Source organism: Erythrolamprus reginae, chromosome 10 (genome assembly GCF_031021105.1).
Source record: "Erythrolamprus reginae isolate rEryReg1 chromosome 10, rEryReg1.hap1, whole genome shotgun sequence".
NCBI classification, from domain to species: domain Eukaryota; kingdom Metazoa; phylum Chordata; class Lepidosauria; order Squamata; family Dipsadidae; genus Erythrolamprus; species Erythrolamprus reginae.
Window position 1 is genome coordinate 4,019,706 of NC_091959.1, and position 15,265 is coordinate 4,034,970.

Here is a 15,265-nt window from a genome sequence, read left to right on the forward strand (position 1 = left end):
TTAACGTCGCCTAAAACACGATTTGAGTATTGCCCACAAGATCATATGCTGCAACGTTCTACCTGTCAATGACTACTTCAGCTTCAATCGCAACAACACAAGAGCACGCAACAGATTCAAAGTTAATATTAACCGTTCCAAACTTGACTGTAAAAAATATGACTTCAGCAACCGAGTTGTCGAAGCGTGGAACTCATTACCGGACTCAGTAGTGTCAACCCCTAACCCCCAACATTTTTCCCTTAGACTATCCACGATTAACCTCTCCAGGTTCCTTAGAGGTCAGTAAGGGGTGTGCATAAGTGCACCAGTGTACCTTCTGTCCCGTCCAATTGTCTCTCCTTATCTCATTTATCTTTTCTTCCTTTCAAATATGTTCACCTATACTTTTATATCTTTTCTTCTATTCTTTTTACTTATATTATTACATATCTTTCTCTTCAATATGTATTATGTATTGGACAAAATAAATAAATAAATGTCCATGTACTTAACAACTGTAGCAAGCTCTTTAATGACCATGGCAAAACCATTGCAAAATTGGGCACGACTCACTTCAAAGCCACTTTGCTTAGCAATGAAGTTATGGTTCCAATTATGGTCATAAGTCCAGGGTTCCATGTCCTTTGTCTCCTCTTTCTCCTACTTTTTACCCTGGTAAATTCCAAAGTTTTAACCACCATAGTGTTGAGCTATGCGCTGCCAAAAGCATTAAAAAAATTAATAAACAATGAAGCACTATTTTCCCAGGACACCGTTTTGCTATCAATCCAGACACGGATGTAATTGTGCAGCAGCTGCCTTGAAAAAAGTTGGCAAAGTGCTAAATTGTATTATTTCATGAAGGTTTCCCCCCTCTTTCTCTGCATGTACACTGTAATTAATTATTTTATTTATTTATTGGATTTGTATGCCGCCCCTCTCCGTAGACTCGGGGCTGCTACCGTAACAACAGTAATAAAAACAGCACATAACAATCCAATACTAAACAGTTAAAAACCCTTATTATAAAACCAAACATACAAACAGACATACCATACATAAAATTGTAAAGGCCTAGGGGGAAAGAGTATCTCAGTTCCCCCATGCCTGGCGGCAGAGGTGGGTTTTAAGAAGCTTACGAAAGGCAAGGAGGGTGGGGGCAATTCTAATCTCTGGGGGGAGTTGGTTCCAGAGGGTCAGGGCCGCCACAGAGAAGGCTCTTCCCCTGGGTCCCGCCAAGCGGCATTGTTTATTGTAATAATATTACAGCAACGATTGAAAACCCCTTAAGCCGCTGTGCACATTTCTAAGTATAAGTCCTCACTTTCAGTCAGCATCCTAAATTAAATACAATGAGTAAAAAGTGGGCCTTCTCCGGGTCCCGTCAACAAAACAATGTCGTTTGGCGGGGCCCAGGGGAAAAGCCTTCTCTGTGGCGGCCCCGGCCCTCTGGAACCAACTACCCCCGGAGATTAGAATTGCCCCCACCCTCCTTGCATTTCGTAAGCTCCTTAAAACCCACCTCTGCCGTCAGGCATGGGGGAACTGAGATATTCTTTCCCCCTAGGCCTTTACAATTTATGCATGTTATGTTTGTTTGTAGGGATGTTTGATTTTACAATAAGGGTTTTTTAGTTGTTTTAGTATTGGATTTATATGATGTTTTTAATTACTGTTGTTAACCGCCCCGAGTCTCCGGAGAGGGGCGGCATACAAATCCAATAAACAAATAAACAAATAAATAAACAAATAAATAAAATAAAATAAAATGTGAAAATATTTCCATCAGCAAGGTCTGGTACGCTGCAGCATTCTGTGTTTTCAGGGAAAAAAATGAAAAGGGGGGGTGAGGAAGAAGTAACTCTACTTGGACATAGAACTGTGATAATATTGTTCACTTTATTATGTAATATAAAAGAAAGATACACTGACAAAGAGTTTTCTGTTCACTGAGGAAAGAGGTGAATGTGTTTCAGTGATGTAAAGGAACGGATTCAATAAACAGCCCCTCAAAAATTGGGCCAGTTTATGGAAACAGCCCCTCCCTTCAAGGTACTTGGTTTATTTATCTTTTTCTTTCTGCTCTTTTTCTTTCTTTTCACGCTCGGCTTTGGCTTCTTCTTCTTCATGTTTCTTTATCAATACTTCCACTTCTTTTTGCTTCAAAACTCTTATTATCGTCTTTCCATTCTCTCGTGTCAGGGTTGCAATTTCAACTGAAACATAAGACGTGAAAAATGGGAAGGAAGGGCAGAAGAAAGAAAGAAAGAAAGAAGGAAGGAAGGAATGTATGAATTAGGTCTGATTGCATCAAAACATGTAACAAACAAGTGGGCCTCAGAGAACTTATTAAACTTATTTCTTGTGCTAGTTTTCTCATTGATGTTTTAAAGCAATTTTTCACAGGACCCAGAATATTGTGCAAAACTATATTTGGCATTATAAGAAGTGATATAGCCCAACATATTTATTGCAAACTTTTTCTACCATGTCCCATTTGAAGATTTCAAGAGCTTTATAGAGCAATATATGACTTAAAATTATTATTCTTATTAAAAAATTCAATAAATCAGGAACTAAAGTCAACAGGGATCATTAAAAGAAGATATCAATATCTCGAAAACTAACTCAAGGCAATTCAAAACCCCTAATTACCAGCGACTTGTGGTAACAGGAGTATTTTAACTAAACTCTCCTAAAATTTAACAGGCTTTTAAATAAGTATTGTATTTTTCGCACTCTAAAACGCTGTAGTCTGGTTAATTTCAGCACATTACACAACCCCAAAATGTGTCTCATCAGGGCTCTGTTACGTTGCTCCAACACCAGTCAACTGAGTTAACCTGCCGCCGGCGGTGGCAGGGAATGTTGGAGCTTTCGCTGCTGAGCAGATGATGGGCAACTGGATAGGCCTCCAGGAATACCACCAATCAGCTGTTCTAGGGGTGGGGATTGCCGCCTGTCATTAATTTCTGACGCCGTTCACCGAATGACAGCAGTGATCCCGGCTGCCTAGAACAGCTGATTGGTGGTATTCCGGGAGGCTGATCCAACCACCAATCAGCTGCTTGGCAGTGTAGGATCCAACATTCCCTGGCACAGCACCAACCCTCCCCAGTGGCTGCAATATTCGTTCTATAAGATACACAGACATTTCCACTGGGTAGTTTGTCTTATCTATCTATCTATCTATCTATCTATCTATCTATCTATCTATCTATCTATCTATCTATCTATCTATCTTCGAGTCTTCAGGGAGGGGCGGCATACAAATCTAATAAATAATAATAATAATAATATCTATCTATCTATCTATCTATCTATCTATCAGATTTGTATTTATAATCTGAAAAATATGGTAAGTATCTATCTATCTATCTATCTATCTATCTATCTATCTATCTATCTATCTTCGAGTCTTCAGGGAGGGGCGGCATACAAATCTAATAAATAATAATATCTATCTATCTATCTATCTATCTATCTATCTATCTATCTATCTATCTATCTATCTATCTATCTATCTATCTATCTATCTATTAGATTTGTATTTATAATCTGAAAAAATATGATAAGTACAATAAACCAGGAACTAGCAACATTCTAGCAACCAGAACAGTGGAAATCAAAACCATATCCAAGATCTCTGAAGGAAAGATTTCTTAAGGAAATCAAAACCCGTATCCAGCATCTCCCACCACATCCAAAGCTTACCTTTTTCTGCTGACAGTTTGCTAACGTCCATTGTTTTGTTTAGGACTTTGACAGCTAACGCAAGTGCTGATTGCAAAGTCATGTCTCCCTCTTTGTAATCTTGTTTGAGCATTGACACAGCTGCCTGTTAAAGAACAGAAAAGCACTGCAGTTGATTCTTACCCATCCATTCACTCAATTTTTAAAACTGCCCATTTCAACAGGGGACTCTGGGCAACCATCTGTCAGTCCATTACCCGGGGGGAGAATCATTGACCCCCTTGCAGAGGGTCCGCAACTTGGGCGTCCTCCTCGATCCACAGCTCACATTAGAGAAACATCTTTCAGCTGTGGCGAGGGGGGCGTTTGCCCAGGTTCGCCTGGTGCACCAGTTGCGGCCCTATTTGGACCGGGAGCCACTGCTCACAGTCACTCATGCCCTCATCACCTCGAGGCTCGACTACTGTAACGCTCTCTACATGGGGCTACCTTTGAAAAGTGTTCGGAAACTTCAGATCGTGCAGAATGCAGGTGCGAGAGCAATAATGGACTTTCCCAAAAATGCCCATGTCACACCAACACTCCGCAGTCTGCATTGGTTGCCGATCAGTTTCCGGTCACAATTTAAAGTGTTGGTTATGACCTATAAAGCCCTTCATGGCACCGGGCCAGATTACCTCAGGGACCGCCTTCTGCTGCACGAATCCCAGCGACCAGTTAGGTCCCACAGAGTGGGTCTTCTCCGGGTCCTGTCAACCAAACAATGCCGCTTGGCGGGACCCAGGGGAAGAGCCTTCTCTGTGGCGGCCCTGGCCCTCTGGAACCAACTCCCCCCAGAGATTAGAATTGCCCCCACCTTCCTTGCCTTTCGTAAGCTGCTTAAAATCCACCTCTGCCACCAGGCATGGGGGAACTGAGATATACTTTCCCCCTAGGCCTTTACAATTTTATGCATGGTATGTCTGTATGTATGATTGGTTTTTATATAATGGGTTTTTAACTGTTTTTAGTATTGGATTATTGTTATACACTGTTTTATTACTGTTGTTAGCTGCGGAACGGGGCGGCATACAAATCAAATCAAATCAAATCAATAAACAAACAAACAAACAAACAAACAAACAAACAAACTTATATCCTGCTTCACAGTGCTTTACAGCCTCTTTAAGCGATTTACAAAGTCAGCCTCCTGCCCCCCAAAATATGGGTCCTCATTTTACCAACCTCGGAAGGCCGAGTCAACTTTGACCCTGGTGAGATTCGATCTGCCAAACTGCTGGCAACCAGTGATCAACAGAAGTAGTCTGCAGTATTGCACTCTAAAAACTATCCCACCGCGGCTCCTAAAATTATCTAATTCAGGCACAATCTTAAAATCACATTAAAATAGCAAAGCCTGGTACCCACACTACATGTACAATACTTTCATTCATCAAAATGACCATAAATCTCTTAATTAGCCAGAAAAGCCTTCTCTGTGGCGGCCCCAGCCCTCTGGAACCAACTCCCCCCAGATATCAGAGTTGCCCCCACCCTCCTTGCCTTTCGTAAGCTCCTTAAAACCCACCTCTGTCGTCAGGCATGGGGGAATTGAGACTTTCCCTCCCCCTAGGCTTATAAAATTTATGCATGGTATATTAGTATGTGTGATTGGTTTCTAAATTGGGGTTTTAAATTAACTTAAATATTAGATTTGTTTACATTGTATTATTGCTGCTGTTAGCCGCCCCGAGTCTGCGGAGAGGGGCAGCATACAAATCTGATTAATAAAATAAATAAATAAATAATAAATCTGGATGTACAGATCTCCAAATCTCTGCCCTTAATAATCTTGGCTGCTATTTCTTTCACTAGTTGAAAGTCTCTGAATCCTTTCCAAGGCTCCATTGCAGACATAAGGGTTTTTTTCCTCTTCCACAGGATTATTTTTCTACCTGCTAAGATCATAGCTTGTCCCTGCAGAATGCCCTTTTCAAGAATTCTCCAAGCTTTCAAACATGTAGGAGAAAACACGAACATCTAAGGCAATGAAATCCCTTTAGGAGTGATGGGGGGGTTTCAAAAATTGATAGATACACAGGTAAATAAATAAAACTTACAGCACTGTTGTTTCCAATGCAGGTGGCTTTCCAACCCCCGTAATTCCCACTTGGATCGCTCTGATACAACTGGAAGCCATAATGTTTATCCCAGCCGATGTAAAGCAGTGAAACACCAAAAGGACGTTTTCCTGTTGAGCAGAAGGACACGGGGGATTGAAATGAAGCAATGTAATCGATCAAGGGAAAAACATTGGCAAGAAGGAAGACTTAACAAACTGCTCTGTATTCCTCCTCCGTGAGACAAATTCCAACACACTCTTCCCAAGTGTAAAATTATACTACAGGTAGCCCTTCACTTACAGCAGTCTGTTTTGCGATGGTTCCAAGTTACCACGGCACTGAAAAAAAGTGACTTTGTGACTGTTGCAATCACAAGATCAAAATTCTGGCGCTTGGCAACTGGTGTGTATTGCTGTGTCCTGGTATAATTACTTTTTGTGACCTTCTGACAAGCGAAGTCAAAGGGGAAGCCAGATTTACTTAAAATCATGTTATTAATTTACTAATTTAACAGGTGCAGTGGTTCACTTAACAAGAGCATTCAGAGACTTCAGCTGGTACACAATGCAGCGGCGCGTGCAACAACGGGTGTACCAAAGTACTCCCGCATTACTCTAACTTTACGAGAGCTGCATTGGCTACCAGACGATCTCTGGATGCAATTCAAGGTATTGGTTATTACCTTTAAAGCCCTAAATGGCTCAGGGCCAGACTATTTACAGGACCGCCTCCTGCCTCGCTGTGACCAGTAAGGGCCCACAGAGTCGGTCTTCTCCGGATCCCTTGCGCTAAACAATGTCAACTGGCGAGACCTCAGGGAAGAGCCTTCTCTGTGGCGGCTCCGACCCTTTGGAATCAACTACCCGCAGAGATCCGTACTATCTACACCCAACTGGTCTTCCGGAAAGCTGTGAAGACCTGGTTTTTTTAGGGTGTTATACATTTTATTTGCATTGTTGTTTATTATTGTTGTATTTTTTACTGGTTTAGTATTTCTGACTATCGTTAGCCGCCCTGGGTCCTTTTGGAGTGGGCGGCATATAAATACAAATGACAAACAAACAAACAAGCAAAGTTACAGCCATACAGTCAAATAATGAGGGTGGTTTGTTTATTTACAGACTGACTATACCCAAATTTTTGAAACAACTTCTGTATTTTAAAAAAAGAAAGAAAAGCAAGCTGTCTTTTTAAACCTCCAAGTAGACTTTTGTGACAGACTTAAAAGAAATGAAATCTGTTCCCTGAAGCGATTTAACGTCATCACAGAAACGTAGCCGTCGTACTTTTATTAGCTTTCTAGATTCAATAAAGCCTCCATGAACACACTACAAGAATATGACAAGTGTTCGTTCCATGAGCCAGACATTTCTTTCACACTTAACTTCACTTCACCAATGACAAAAGTTACCTCCGAACTGTGTATAGGCTTGTTTGATATCACACAGGGCTGTTACTAACTGCTCGCAAGGAATTGGCTCTTGATACTGCAACAGATATCTGAAACACAAAAATATGCCAAGGATGCAGAAGTTATAACTAAGGAAGAAACCCCTCGGGAGGACTTTAAGAAAGATTGAATATGAGACTGTGAAACAGAAAAGAACCTGAAACCTTTTTCTCTTTTAATGGGGAAACAGCCTTTGCCACTAAGCTTTATTGTGAATAAACTCAAGCTTTAGAACTTATTTTTCTTCAATACAAGACTAAGGGTAGTCTCTAGTGTTGCTCTGTTTCATTTTCCCTTTGAAATCTCTGCTTTCTCTTGAGCTATATGGGCAGTTCTATTGCAAGCAGGATATAAGATGAGCTGAGTTTGGACAGTTATACAGTGGTCCCCCGAGTTTCGCGATCTCGATCATTGCGAAACGCTATATCGCGATTTTTCAACCCGGAAGTAAAAACACCATCTGCGCATGCGTGCCCTTTTTTCTATGGCCACGCATGCGTAGATGGCGCCGGGCAGATCAGCTGCTGGGCGGCTTCCCTGGGTCTTCCCCCTCTTGCTGGCGGGAGGGCGAGCGGAAGGGCATCAGCGAGGAGTTTGCGTGGGCGGCGGAAACCCCAGCGCCGCTTCCCAGCTGAGTCCTGAAGCCAAACGCGGAAGTTCGCTTCAGGACTCAGCTGGGAAGCGGCGCGAGCGAACGGCGTGGGCGGGCGAAGGGCGCGCGGGCAGGCAGGCGGTGGACAAGCGGCGGGCGGACAAGCGGCGGGCGCGGCAGCAGCGAGGAGTTTGCGTGGGCGGCGGGGAAACCCCAATCTTCGGCTCCTCGCTGCTGCGGCGGAAGTAAAAACACCATCTACGCATGCGCAGATGGTGTTTTTACTTCCGCACCGCTACTTCGCGAAAAACCGATCATCGCGAGGGGTCCTGGAACGGAACCCTCGCGATAATCGGGGGACCACTGTACTGCAAAGGAGTGACACAAAATCCAAAAAGTTGTCTTCAAAGCCCTGATGAAATTCTGAGAAGTCAACCCAATTCCCCTTTCCTCCAAATAATAATCTGGAATTTCTCTTTTTCTTTAAGAGCTCTTTGGGAAGGCGGTATTCTGAATTTTTGAATGTTTTGGTGGGCACTCAACATAAAAAGCATCAGACAGCCTTAGAAACAGCTGCACAATTTTGAATATATTCCCCCACCTTGCATGTTGTAACACATTTAATTAAAAATATTTAAAGCAAGTAGCTTCCTCCCGATGGCTTCTAGCCTTTAATACAATAATAATTCAATAATAATAATGGCTTCTAGCCTTTAATACAATCATAATTTGCCGTCCGGGTGAACCCTACGTTTTCAATTATGTTTGTGGCTTGTCACCAGCTGAGAAAATTAGGCCACCTTCTTACCTTTGTGCAATCAACCGCAGTTCGTTGGTGAGCACGTTGGCGTCTGAAGTTATGCCGGCCACGCTGCAGGCCATATCTCTGAAACATATAAGTGATCTGAGTGAGACCAGGAGCTTTGTGGTCTATTCTGCAACCATCAGGTTTTGCCAGCCATGCCAACTATTAAAAGGCCTTACACGAATAGCAATAGCATTTAAACTTATATACAGCTTCATAGTGCTTTTACAGCCCTCTCTAAGAGGTTTATAATGTCAACATCTTGGCCCAAACAATCTGGGTCATTTACCCACTTCAGAAGGATAGAAGACTGAGTCAGCCTTGAACCTGGTGAGAATTGAACTGCTGGCCATGGGCAGAGTTAGCCTGCAATGCTGCATTCTAACGGAAGGAAGGAAGGAAAAGGAAGGAAGGAAGAGGAAGGATTGAAGGAAAAGGAAGGAAGGAAGGAAAAGGAAGGAAGGAAGGGGAAGGAAAGAAGGAAGAGGAAGGAAGGAAGGAAGGGGAAGGAAGGAAGGGGAAGGAAGGAAGGAAGAGGAAGGAAGGGGAAGGAAGGAAGGAAGGGGAAGGAAGGAAAAGGAAGGAAGGAAGGAAGGAAGAGGAAGGAAGGAAGGAAGGAAGGAAAAGGAAGGAAGGAAGGGGAAGGAAGGAAGGGGAAGGAAGGAAGGAAAAGGAAGGAAGGAAGGAAGGAAGGAAAGAAAAGGAAGGAAGGAAGGAAGGAAGAGGAAGGAAGGAAGGGGAAGGAAGGAAGGAAGGAAAAGGAAGGAAGGAAAAGGAAGGAAGGAAGGAAGGAAAAGGAAGGAAGGGGAAGGAAGGAAGGAAGGAAGGAAGGAAGGAAGGAACCAATAGAACCTAGACTTATATACCGCTTCCCAGTGCTTTACAGCCCTCTCTAAGCAGTTTACAACGTCAGCCTCTTGGCCCCAACAATCTGGGACCTCACAGTAATAGTAATGCCAGTGGTGAGGCTGGTGGGATGATTGGAATTGCGAGCCAACACATCTGGCAGGCATGACTTTGGGAAAGGCTGGCTGGGAAATTCTGGGCATTGAAGGCCAATGATCTCAGCTTCCAGCAGAAATCCAAGAACCTGCCTGATGTGAAGTGCCACATGACTTCAATGAGGACATCTATGAAGCATACCGATTTTTTTAAAAAAATAAAAATCCTCCAGAATCTCACTCACTCGTTGAGTTTATATATTTTCTCCGAAAAAAAGACTTCATCCAGAAGTTTGTGGATGTTCCGTCTTTCTGCTGCTAACAATACTCCATTGTTGGCAAGAATTCCCAAGCAGGTCCCAGCATGTCCTATGGCTTCCATTGCGTATTCAACTTGATACAGGCGACCTAAGAGGAGATCATGAAGAGCGGGGTTGAGAGGTCAAATCTGAGGCCACCATGTCTCATTGAAGTATCAGGACACTGAAGCCAACCGCCTGTACAACGGTAAAGTTATAAGAACAAAGCATACCCTCCAAATAACATGGAAGCATAGAGCCTTCTCTGTGGCGGCCCCGGCCCTCTGGAACCAACTCCCCCCAGAGATTAGAATTGCCCCCACCCTCCTTGCCTTTCATAAGCTCCTTAAAAGCCACCTCTGCCGCCAGGCATGGGGAAACTGAGATATTCTTTCCCCCTAGGCCTTTACAATTTTATGCATGGTATGTTTGTTTGTATGTATGTTTGGTTTTATAAATAAGGGTTTTAAATTGTTTTAGGATTAGTTTTAGTATTGGATTTACATGATGTTTTGTACTATTGTTGTTAGTCTACGGAGAGGGGCGGCATACAAATGCAATAAATAAGTAAGTAAGTAAGTAAGTAAGTAAGTAAGTAAGTAAGTAAGTAAGTAAGTAAGTAAGTAAGTAAGTAAGTCTGGATAGGAGCTTGGAGATCTTCCAGTCCAACTCCCTGTTCATGATAAGACACCCTATACCAGTGGTTCTCAACCTTTCTAATGCCGTGACCCCTTAATACAGTTCCTCAAGTTGTGGTGACCCCCAACCATAAGTCTAGCTCCAATTCTCCCAACAGAGCTTTAAGCTGATTGGCAGGAAGATCAGAGGGACACCCCCACTGTAAACGCCTGATTGGTCAAATTGTAAAGATATGTTCCAGGGCGCCAGAATAGAAGCTTTAGTTCCTAACACCAGGGGAAATGTATCTTTTCCCGTGGTCTTAGGCAATCCCTATAAAATGGTTGTTTGACCCACAGGTTGAGAATAATAATAATAATAATAATAATAATAATAATAATAATAATAATTTATTAGATTTGTATGCCGCCCCTCTCCGAAGACTCGGGGTGGCTCACAACAACGATAAAAACAATATTATAATGGCGCAAATCTAATATTAAAAAACTAAAAACCCTATCATAATTAAAAACCAAACAGCACATACATACCAAACATAAAACCACTGTTCTAGTCCAACCCCCTGCTCATGACAGGACACCCTATGCCCTTCTGGTCACATAGTTGTCCAGCTGTACTTTTGACAAGCTCCACTGATGTTTCATCTATTGATTGTTTTCAGTGCGACTTCTAGATGGGATCTTTTAAACAATCTTCCACCCATTTATTTCTTGTCCTGCTTTCAGCTTCCTTGGAGAATAGGTTGACCCCCCCGCTTCCCTGTGACCGCTCTTCAAGTAATGGAAAATAATTATCATGCCCCCCCCCCAATTTTTCTCTTCAATACCAAACACACTCAACTGAAAAAAAAAAGGGAATGAAATTATACGTTAACAACTCCCCCTTTTAAAAACAATGTTAATGCAAAATAATATTGCAAGAATGAGGCAACATTTATTGCTTTGGGTAACGAAGAACCAAATGTTTTGCTACTCATAATCCTAGATGTGGGACCCCAGAGCTGATTACATGGCTATTTGGTTCTCATGGCTTCTCTCTTTTTCCAGGTAATTACCTTCAGGGGAAAAGATGGTCGTTCGGGAATCATATCTTCGAGACTGCAAGGAGAAAAGTTTGTTTCGTTAATGAATAAAGCCCTCAATGACAAAAAGAATATAAGCAATAGCAATAGCCCTTAGACATATATACCTTATACATATATATAAATAAATAACGCTTCACAGTGCTTTACAGCCCTCTCTAAGCAGTTTACAGTCAGCATATTGCCCTCAACAATCTGGGTCCTCATTTTACCCACCTCAGAAGGATGGAAGGTTGAATCAACTTTGAGCCTGGTGAGATTTGAACTAGTGAACTACAGCCAGCAATCAGCAGCTTGCAGTACTGCACTCTAACCACTGCACCACCAAGGCTCTTATTAATGGCTGGGACAAGAAGGAATACCTTTGGAATAATGATTAAAGGCAGTCATCAAATCTGTCAGGTATAGCTCTACACCACTGCATTCCCTATGCAATTTAGCCCAAATTTGAATAGGCTGCTCACAATCACTTTATTGGAAGGATGGGCAGCATATAAATTTAATGGATGAATAGTTATTGGGACCTCAAAGAAGTGACTGAGAAGCACAGAATAATTTATTGTTTTCCTGAAAAAGGGAAGGAGAATTACTCTTGATAATATAAGGTATGGAATGCTATTCTCAAGGCAAGGGAATTCTGGGAGTTGAAGTCCCTACATCTTCAAGTTGCTAAGGTTGTGACACACTGCTCTAGGCAGTTGGAATTGTTATGAGGAGTCAGGTTTAATAACTTCATTATAAACTGCATTTCTGAGAATGAATAGACAAGACCGCAAAGCTCCTCTGATACATACAACCTAATACTGTATTTATGATCTATACAATCTAAGTTTTGGAAATAGGAAATAGAAACTCACCATGGTGCTTCTTGGTTACAATATGCTGTAAAAGAGAGGGGAAAAATCAAATTATGCACAGATTAGAAATTTGACACGTGTCAAAATCAAAACATTCCAAATTTCCAATATAACTACGCTGAGATAGTAAGAAAAGCTGGTCTCTGGAAGAACGAATATTAAAAGAATCCTATTAGTAAAGCAAAGATTCCTTTGCCCACAAATGCTGATGAACTAAATTCTATAAAAGATACAGTACTTCATTTTGTTTAAAAGCTTCCATTGTCATTTCTAACTCACTGAAGTTGTGAATTGTGAAAGCAAAACCAGAAGCAGTTTTTCAATGCTTTAGGGAGTGTTGCAATCATCATCAAATAGGAATACAGAATGAGACGGGGCCTTTGATAAAAAGTGACTGGAGCATTGGGCTAGAAACCCAGTTCAAGTTCTGCTTTAGACACAAAACTAGCTGGGTGACCTCATCCAATTTCCCTTGCATTTAACTACTAGACTCCTCTAGGATATCAGGATAGAAAGCAATCGGGTTTTGCATTCAGAAGACAGACTATTCTTAGTACAAAAAGCCTGTTCTTTAGTAGCACCAGGCTAGAAACCAGGAGACCCTGAGTTCTAGTCCTGTCTTAGGTATGCAGCCAGCTGGATCACTTTGGGCTGTCCCTTCTCTCTCAACCCTAGGAAGGAGGAGGCAAGAGCAAACAGCTTTTGAAAAAATGCTCAAGAAAACTGCATGGTCATCTTCAGGTAGTTATCAGAAGTCGAGATTTGACTTGAATGTAAATATGCATACAAAAAAAATCAAAGGTTAACTGAAATTTGTATAAGATTCCAATACATGTAGACATTTTACCTCTCTACTTTTCTTTCTACTTTATCTATCCATCCATGCATCTACTCACCTACCACCATTATATTATTGCATCCATCCATTCACCTACCTACCTATCTACTTACCTACAATCCAGCTGTTTCCCTATCCACCTACTTTACTATTTACCCACTTCATCTCTCCATCTTTCCCAAATCTATCCATCTACCTATCCACCCTCTCTCCACCTATCTACTTACCCAACTACTTACCTATCTACCTACCTACTCACCCTCCATCCATCCATCCCCCTATCCACCATCTACCTACCCTAACCCTTCACCTGCCCATTATTGGGCCGGGGTGGCGCAGTGGTTAGAGTGCAGCACTGCCTGCTCCTTCAGTTAACTGTTAGCTGTAGTTCAGCAGTTCAGATCTCACCACCGGCTCAAAGTTGACTCAGCCTTCTATCCTTCCCAGGTGGGTCAAATGAGGACCCAGATTGTTGTGGGCAAATGTAAACCACTTAGAGAGGTTTAAACCACCTTTCCAAAAAAACATGCTGTTTTTTTATCACTGTTGTTAGCCGCCCCGAGTCTACGGAGAGGGGCGGCATACAAATCCAATAAATAATAATAATAACTGTAAAAGTACTAAGAAGCGGTATATAAGTCTAAATGCTATTGCTATTGGGTCATTCTTTGTCAAGTGGACCAGGTGAAATTGAAGCCTTATTTGAAAAGAAACCATCACAAAAACAACAGATATGATAGAAAAAAACATTCTCTTTCTAATGAAATAAAAATGAAGTTGACTGAAGGTGAGAAAACAGAGAGCGATAGAAAGAAACGACCCTATTGCTATTCCTTCCTCCCCATCTTCCTTTCGCTTTCGCCACTCCAGCCATCGGCCTACCTACTTACTCATCCACACACCCCTACTCGCCCATCCAGCTCCTGTCATTTTTTACACGTTTTGTGGAAATAGCTCCCTTGGTCTGTCCGCCCACCTGTCCAATCCCTACCTGTCCACCAACCTGCCTACCTATGATGGTGCCTATTGATCTTCTTACTTACTCATGCCCCCCTCCTCTTGCCTACCTATCTATACACCTGTCAGCCAACAATCAATCAATCAATCAACCAACCAACCAATCCGACGAGAGAGACATTTTTCCCTATTCTCTTCCCGGAGCTGCACAGTCATTCTGCCAGCCGGGGTCGGGAGAAAGGCGACAGTCCCGGAGAGAGAGCTGGCAAAGGGACCCCCACCGGCAGCCGGGTCCGCCCCTGTCCCACCACCCTGCCCCGGGAGGGGTTCCGACCCGGCGGCGTTCGGCTCCCCGAAAAGAGACCACCCCTCTCGGCTCCTCACCTCAGACCGCTGTCCGCCACCTTCCAAAATGGCCGCCTCGCGCCTGCGCGCTCCCGACCCGCTCGGGGAGCCGGCCGGGCGCAAGGCGGCACAAGAAATTCCAATCCTAGACGGATCCTTTTTGAAACGGAGTTCCGGAGGGCCGCCTCGAGCGCCATGTTTGTTGTGGGCAGTTTGCCCCAAAGTTGGGGAATGCAAGCACTTGAACATTTAGGTTGGGGCAAAGTTAGCTGTTCTATGACTTGTGGACTTCAACTCCCAGAATTCCTGATCCAATCATGCTAGCTGAGGAATTCTGGGAGTTGCAGTCCCCATCATAGAAGAGCCAACTTTGCCTACCTCTGGGTTGGGGTATATAAATAATGCTTCCTATTTTGTCATGGGGGCACTCCTGGATGACCTTGGTTGGTAGGCATAGAAACATAATATAAATATAAAATTTAATATAAGATTATCTGTTATCTGTAAGAATAACAATTCTCGAAAGGATTAAGTAGGGCAGGACTTTGAATGGGAGACCACCAGGTAATCCAGACCATGGGGTAGATTTGGAATGAACAAATTGAGAGAAGTGGGGACAAGCCATGTTCTGTATGGCCAATAAAATTTGCATAGAGAGTAAAGGAGCTCAAATAAGGATGTATT

The 15,265-nt window shown here is 42.7% G+C and overlaps 1 protein-coding gene across 1 annotated transcript; it reads right to left on the reverse strand.

The window, feature by feature from the left end:
• Positions 1 to 1,862: 1,862 nt before the first annotated feature.
• PSMA4 (proteasome 20S subunit alpha 4) lies at positions 1,863 to 14,691 on the reverse strand. Its single transcript, XM_070762973.1, has 9 exons — positions 14,621 to 14,691; positions 12,442 to 12,466; positions 11,558 to 11,600; positions 9,811 to 9,973; positions 8,628 to 8,705; positions 7,189 to 7,277; positions 5,775 to 5,905; positions 3,697 to 3,820; positions 1,863 to 2,198 (listed from the first exon to the last, which is right to left on the reverse strand). Exons 2-9 carry the CDS (start codon positions 12,442 to 12,444, stop codon positions 2,044 to 2,046), a joined length of 786 nt encoding a protein of 261 aa, XP_070619074.1. The 5' UTR covers positions 12,445 to 12,466; positions 14,621 to 14,691; the 3' UTR covers positions 1,863 to 2,043.
• Positions 14,692 to 15,265: the final 574 nt, after the last annotated feature.